Source organism: Nematolebias whitei, chromosome 7, assembly GCF_014905685.2.
Source record: "Nematolebias whitei isolate Nwh7 chromosome 7, NemWhi1, whole genome shotgun sequence".
Classification (NCBI taxonomy): Eukaryota; Metazoa; Chordata; class Actinopteri; order Cyprinodontiformes; family Rivulidae; genus Nematolebias; species Nematolebias whitei.
In genome coordinates this window covers 48,487,624-48,495,227 of record NC_056504.1, presented here as the reverse complement: position 1 = coordinate 48,495,227, position 7,604 = coordinate 48,487,624, and the positions used below count along the sequence as shown (strand labels likewise).

The window sequence follows — 7,604 nt, the reverse complement described above, 5'->3', positions numbered from 1 at the left end:
AACCCTGACCCTGACCTAACCCTGACCTGACCTAACTCTGACCCTGACCTGTGGTCATTTCATGTGAATGTAGAGATAGAATCAGAGGTGGAACCAAACTTTCTGCGATCACACATGGGCATATAAATGGTCCGAAGGCCAGAAATGACCTTTTGACCTTTCCAATCTAGCCCTTTCGTAATCAAACCAAAATAGCGTTAATAGAAACATAGTTTAATTTAAAGAGTCAATGAGAATAAGTATGACTTCCAATCTGGCTTTTACCTGTTATCAGCTGTTTGTGTTTTAGTGAATCAGATCTAAACTTTGTTTTGTAACAATGATGGATGATTCACTGAGAGAAAAAAGACCCTAAATGTTGATTTTTTTTTTAACGAGAAGTTCATTATTAAATCCACTCTCACAAGCTTGAGTTCACAAGTTGTAAAAATTGTATTTTGACTCTAGAAATGTGTTCATATAAAAAAAAACAAGTTTCTGAACGAGTTTTTTGATATATTGCCCATTTTACAAAGCAGTCAGTCTAAAATGTGCAGCCACATGATTCTGTCCACCTTATTCCTGGGGGCTCCTCTGTCTAAATGATTATGGGTACAACTTCCTGTCAGACAGGAAGTAGCAGTAAGTGTTGATTAACCACGATAGCAGAGCACGGACCGCGGTTAATTTGAAAGTTATTTGCATTCAGTTTAGCAGATAAAACTCTGTTTTTGTTTTGTTCACATTAATTTAACAACCATAAAGTTTACTAAAATAGCCGTGCTGAGTTCAGGTACCTGTTGTGTTCGCGGCTGCATGAACAACCAGACCAAACTAAATCAGTGGCTACAACAACAGAGTTTGAACATGGACCCAAAACAAAAAGAGTGTTCCTGTGAAAACGGATATAATTTCCATCTCCGTGGCTGAAAAATGTGAACTTGAAGAGACCACCCAAAACTCTGCATGTGAGCACTTTGTTGACAAACGGCCGACGGAGGAAAACCTGCATCCTACTTTGTGTCTGGACGACAATAAACAGTAACACTTTACAATAAGGCACACAAAATTTTATTAACTACAAGTGAACGCCTCAGGAATGAATCGGGAACTAATCAGGAGCTAATGGGTAGTTAACCAGTACTTACTGGGGAACACAGCCAAGCCTTATTAGGGGACTACTGGTTTGTTACCATCAGAAACAGGAGAAATTATCCATGTGGGTTCTGAATAAATCCTGCACCAGTGAGCTCACAGCTCGTAATTGTCAAAAACTTGTTTCCTAATGATGACAGACTTTATTTGATTCTTACCACTGATTAGCAATTTCATAATCTTGTACTGCTTTCATCTTATCTGACTCACTTACTGATACCGAGTTATTGTCTGGCTATTACTTTGTTCACTGATGTAGTGAAGCATCACACCAAGTACTTACTGAGGAACCAGTTATTACTACCTGACCATTACCTGCTGTTTCTGTGTACCCTAAAGTTCATTCATTTATTTAGACACGTAAATCCCATAAAATAAATCCCAAAGTAAAGTGAAGCATCACACCAATTACATTGTTAATATCTTTCATCAGTAGGTTTACAAAACAGAAAATCCAATAAAATCTGTAACCACTAAGAAACAGGTTATTTTTATAAAGAACACCTACTGACTTTGTAAAATATTCTTTTTTGAAATCCCTGAGCCATCTTTACAAAATAACCTGCAGTGTCAGTCAAATCTTTTTCTTTAGTGATCTCAGGTTATTTTTGTTTCCCAGTCCCTTTGTCGTTTTTCCTCAGTGTGAGAGGGAAACAGGAGGCGTCAAACGTCTGCACTGAATCAGAAGATCAAAAGTGAGTCATCAGCTCAGTCTGAATCTTTAGAAATGAAACTGTCCCACATTCGCATGGAACCAAAGGTCTTCGGGTGCGTTTCAGTGTGAGACTTCTTCATTGGTATCACCTTGCAGATATTTGATCACCCGCTCTGTATTGATTAGCTTTATTTATCTGATGGTACATGAAGAGCCATCCACCCTTTGTTTGGTTCCTTTCAAGGTCGTGGGGGCGGAGCCTGTCCAACCTACCATTTTTCAAGTAATAACAAGACGGACAAAAGTCAGTAGACCCTAAACCCTGACCCTAACTGCCCTGAGCTTGTCCACCTGTAATCTGTATAATTCTACCTTTACCACGCTCACCCTTCACCTGCTGTTGACTGAAACAGGTTGTTTGGAAGAGGGATGGATGGATGAATGGATGAATGGATGAATGGACGGATGGATGGATGAATGGATGAATGGACGGATGGGTGATCGGACAGATGCATGGAACCAAACAAATGTGAATAAGTGATGTGTGTCCCTCCACAGGAGCTGATCACAGCCTGGTACATCGGCTTCCTCTGTCTCATCTTGGCCAGCTTCCTGGTGTATCTGGCAGAGAAAGAAGACAACGAGCAGTTTGAGACGTATGCTGACGCTCTCTGGTGGGGACTGGTGAGATTTACACACACACACACACACACACACACTTGTTTGGTGAAGTAGAGAGGCTGTTCCTGCTCTGGGCCTCGCAGCAGTTCTGGCTATGTTGAAGAGGCAATGACGTCCCATCATGGAGGACAACATGTGCAGGTGCAGTAACGTCCCACTGAGGGGACAGTACAGGGGCAGGTGACCTGAGCGGTCTTTCTCCGTACCTTTCAGATAACTCTAACAACTATTGGATATGGAGACAAGTTTCCAGTCACCTGGAATGGACGTCTGCTGGCTGCAACCTTCACCCTGATCGGAGTTTCTTTCTTCGCTCTGCCAGCTGTGAGTCCTTTTATTAGAATATTTCCAGATGTTCAGCTTCCAGCTCTCCAAACAGCTCCAGGGGCTGGTGAGCCTGAATGTTGCAGTCTGACGTGCACACACTTTGGTAAACAAAAGTTTAATACCAACACAGTATTTTTTAAATACTGTTTTAATTGACATGTTCCTGTTTTTAGTATTTTTATCCTGTTTCATAATATAGCTTATTTTATGTCACTACTTTTATTTACTTTTCATTTTATTGCTGTTTATCGTTGTGTGTACCTCGTCTGTGGTTTGTTAAAAACAGGTCTCTCTTGTAAATGAGTCGTCGTGACTCACTGAGACTGAAATGTAGAAATAAAGGTAGAATTAATGAAAAAAACATTTTTCAACATTAACCATGAGCGCTTTTTTTAGTCACAGACTTCATTAAAATGAGAGCAGGATGGAAAAGGCTTGACAAAGAACTCCTTGATGGCCACCTTCAGTGGACACATTTGAGGACAAAATCTCCTTCACTAACGTTGTTGACTCAATAACGAACCACAAACTCTACACGGCCAGCGTACCATCATTCAGTGTCACAGAATTACCCCCAAACCTGTTCCTCTGTTGACTTTTATAACATCATCACAACATTTCAGTGGGTGTTCTCTGTCTCTCACGAGGGCATCAAGGAGACGCAGCTCAATTCAGTTCAGTTTATTTATAAAGCTCCAAGTCACAACAGAAGTCATCTCAGGGCACTGAACAGAAACATTCATGTACCGGTACATAAAAAGCTCAGAACCGTGTGTTCAGTCCAAGTCCGCCTCCAGGCCAAGAAAAGGAAGTTTATACATCAGGCAGGAGAGCCAGATGTCCTCAGTCACAATATAAAACATTCATAACCCACGATATAGAATATTTTCTAACATTAAACATATGACCTGTATGTTTATTGGCTACATATTTGACCTGATGCTGGATATTCAAGATATTTCCAGCTGAACAGACTCCAGTTTGGCTCCTTGATCAGATTATCCTTGTTCACCTAAATGAAGCTTTTCGTTTAATCGTCCAGGAGCTTCTAAAGCTAAAAAACAATCTTGTGTTTATAAGCATGTCCTTGATTGATGCACATTTATTGATAACTCCAATTAACTGTCTTAGCATCCAAAATATTTTATTGTATTAGAACACTCACCTGTTCCAGTTCAATAACTGGAGATGACCTGATGTTTGGCCTTAGTGTAACTTTAGTTCATACCAGAGTTTAGGGAACCTCCATTTACCTGTCTGATGCTCACCTGTCTGTCTTCAGGGGATTCTTGGTTCTGGATTTGCTCTGAAGGTTCAGGAGCAGCACAGACAGAAACACTTTGAGAAGAGACGAAATCCAGCAGCTGGACTCATCCAGGTGAGTCTCTCACACATTGCTCAGTGACTGGTTCGATGATGAAGGTGATAAGGTTCAGGGTCTTTGTCTCCCACCCTCCTGAGGGTCATCAGTGTCTTTTTCTCCCTCCTGAGGGTCATTAGGCTCTTTGTCTCTCTCCTGAGGGTCATTAGGCTCTTTGTCTCTCTCCTGAGAGAGGGAGCTCTTTGTCTCCCTCCTGAGAGTCATCAGGCTCTTTGTCTCCCTCCTGAGAGTCATCAGGCTCTTTGTCTCCCTCCTGAGGGTCATCGGGCTCTTTGTCTCCCTCCTGAGGGTCATCAGAGTCTTTGTCTCCCTCCTGATGGTCATCAGGTTTTTTTCTCCCTCCTGAGGGTCATTAGGGTTTTTGTCTCCCTCCTGAGGGTCATCAGAGTCTTTGTCTCCCTCCTGATGGTCATCAGGTTTTTTCTCCCTCCTGAGGGTCATTAGGGTTTTTGTCTCCCTCCTGAGGGTAATCAGGCTCTTTGTTTCCCTCCTGAGGGTCATCGGGGTCTTTGTCTCCCTCCTGAGGGTCATCGGGGTCTTTGTTTGGCTCACCGAGAGATGACTCTGACCAGGAATCAGCCTTAATGCTGCAGTGGACGTTTGAAAAAGCTGAAATGTGTGACCTCCTCATCTCGTCAGCGCTTTTTGTTTTTGTTTGTTTGAAGTAAATGTCTTCCTTCACCCCGCTCTCAGACCATCTGCCTTGTCTGTCCAACATCTGGGTCTGTTGGTCCTCAGCAGAGAGTCTCTTGTCTTTTGGGTGTAGTTGAACCGCTGTTCCTGGTTCTGAAGAACTGCTCTCTGGTGTTGAGCCATGTGTCTGTGGAGATGTTGTTTAGTTTCTCCAGTGTCTGAACGTTCCTTGCTGCCCTGACCTGCAGACACACCTACCACCTATCAAGGTCACCTAACATCACCATGAAGCCCACCATGGCGTCTGGCTTGTCAGGAGTCTCAGACTCTGAGATTTGATGGTCCTCCTCGGCCAGTCCAGGCCAAGGGAGAGGAGACAAAGTCCTTGTTTTCATTCATCTAGAAATGATTCTGAGAACGGAACGAACCCTAACCCTAACTCTTCAAACACGTGGACGTGGACAAACTTCAAGTGTTCATCCCCACAGTGCACCCACAGAACACGTGCACATTCACCAGAAGCCACAAAACTATTTTTCAAGTTTGTGTTTTTAATATTTTATTTACATTTATCTTTTGTGGTTTTCTGCACCGTAGATGTGAGGGAAATGCCATTTGGAGCCTCTGTGCGTCTGATTTTAGCGATCTTGACAGTAAAGTTGACTTTGATGAAGGCGGGCAGCGGAAAGTCCAAACGGTGCAGCATCGGACTTGGTTCCAACCCTCTCATGGTTAATTATATTTTATAACAAACTACAGTGAATACCATGAATTATTGAAAAATTAAACTAGATATAAATATTTACTAAACTTTAACTTAGGTATATTTATTCCAACCTAAAGTGAATGAGCTCTGAGTTATATCAGCGTAAAGAAATATACGTTAATGTTCTTCTTCTGACTAATTCATAATTCATTCAATCTTTTAAAGACTGAACCTCTGTCTGAGTAGCTAACACCCGCTAAGCTAATGTTGGACTGGACCAGCTCAAAGCTGAAGGGGTGGCATGTTGGTTTGGGGTGGGGGGTCAAATTTAAACCAAGAAACACTCCAAGCTTTTGTCAGATTGACAGGAGAGCCAAATACATTTTTAGATCAAAATATTTTGCACTCCCACTTTGAAAAATGGGGGAGGAGGTGGTGCACTGAGCAGGATGGATGTGGTCTTATTGTGCACATCTCTGGATCTACAGGCGGCCTGGAGAGTCTATGCCACCAATCTGAGCCGAACTGATCTGACGTCAACCTGGGATTATTACGAGAGGACCGTGTCGGTCCCCATGTACAGGTGCGTTCTTACCTTTAGACCATCTGTTTCCATGGATGTCCCAGCCGTACCTTTATCAGCTGCCTGTGTCTCCAGGTTGATTCCTCCTCTCAATCAGCTGGACCTACTGAGGAACCTGAAGAACAAATCTGGACTTTCTTTCAGGTCTGTGAGAGTCTCTATAAGAATCAAAAACCTACAAGGAATGAACCGAAACCACCGGTCCCAGCTGAAAGAAATGTGTAAAAGCACCAACCAATTGATCTGTATGAGAAGGTTCTGAAAGTGTTTACTGAGAAACCAGAACAGGAACCAGAGCAGCCTGAGCCATATCTAATAGGACCTCAAGGGTCAGCTGGATGCTTCTGGGACCTTCAGATATCTGACAAAATCTGGAGCACCAGAAACATTTCAGTCAATAGGTCATAATATAATGGCTCATTGTAGGTTTCTGGTCTTCAGACCAAGAAAATAATCTATAACTGTTTCTGTCTGCAGGAAGGACGTCCAGCCAGAACCATCGCCGAGGTCAGCCTTTGGTTCTTCTGTGATCTGAGTACAGTTCCAGATGTTCAAAGAGCATCTGACAACCCCAGCTGCTCACATCAGAAAATGATTTTGACTCCTCAGTCTCTGTAGCTAAGGTGGTTTTTTCAATTGAGCCTGGTACCAGGTTCTACCTGCAACTGAAGAAACCAGCCTCTGCCTCACCTGCAGAGGTTGAGTTTACTTGCTTCAGGTGGTCCTGACATTGTGAGTCAGCTCAGGTTCATTACCTCCAGTCCTAAACGGTCCCCTGGGTTTCATCTGGACACATTCTGACTCCATGTCCCCAGGTGAAGTTCTGGGGACAGAGTGTTCAGGAGCTCCCTTACACACTCAGTGCAGTGCCGATAAAAAGGATTCAGCCCCTTTGATGTTATATATTTATATTCATGTAAAATAAGTGACTGCATAAAAGAGGAGTGAAGGGAGTTTTTCCTTTCCACTGTCTCCTTTGTGCTTGCTCAGGATGGGAGACTGACGAAGTGGATATTCAACACAATCTGCTGCTTCCTTAGATAGAGAACTTTCACTAATTGTCTTTTATAATGTGAATGTTTCTGTTCAGTGTCCTGAGTCGACTTCTGTTGGGACTTGGAGCTACAGAAATAAACTACATTTAATAAATATTCACCCCCTTTAAAGTGACTGTCCTAGTTCAAATCAAGAAAAGGTTCTTGAAAAGTACAGCTCAGGGGATGAAGACAAAAGGACTTCCAAGGTCCTAAACGTCTCCAGGAGTTCTGGTAAATTCATCACAAAGACATGGAGGGAATATAGAACATGTGGAAATCTACCAAGAGCAGGCTGTCCTCGCAAATTTAGAGAATGTGAATAAGGAAAATAATAAGAGAGACCACCAAGACACCTGAGACCACTCTGAAGGAGTTACAAGCTTCAGCAGGTGACATGGAGAGACTGAGCATACATCAACCGTTGCCAGAGTTCTTCACCAGTCTGAGCTTTATGGGAGAGACTGAGC

The 7,604-nt window shown here is 42.8% G+C and overlaps 1 protein-coding gene across 1 annotated transcript in view; it reads left to right on the top strand.

The window, feature by feature from the left end:
- The window catches only part of LOC119412668 (potassium voltage-gated channel subfamily KQT member 2), a 17,358-nt gene that overhangs the window by 3,774 nt on the left and 5,980 nt on the right, over positions 1–7,604 (top strand). The window contains exons 3-8 of the mRNA XM_037679704.1: positions 2,348–2,473; positions 2,684–2,794; positions 4,080–4,175; positions 6,006–6,100; positions 6,176–6,244; positions 6,578–6,607. Coding sequence (XP_037535632.1) covers positions 2,348–2,473; positions 2,684–2,794; positions 4,080–4,175; positions 6,006–6,100; positions 6,176–6,244; positions 6,578–6,607 — 527 coding nt within the window. The remainder of the gene's footprint in view (positions 1–2,347; positions 2,474–2,683; positions 2,795–4,079; positions 4,176–6,005; positions 6,101–6,175; positions 6,245–6,577; positions 6,608–7,604) is intronic.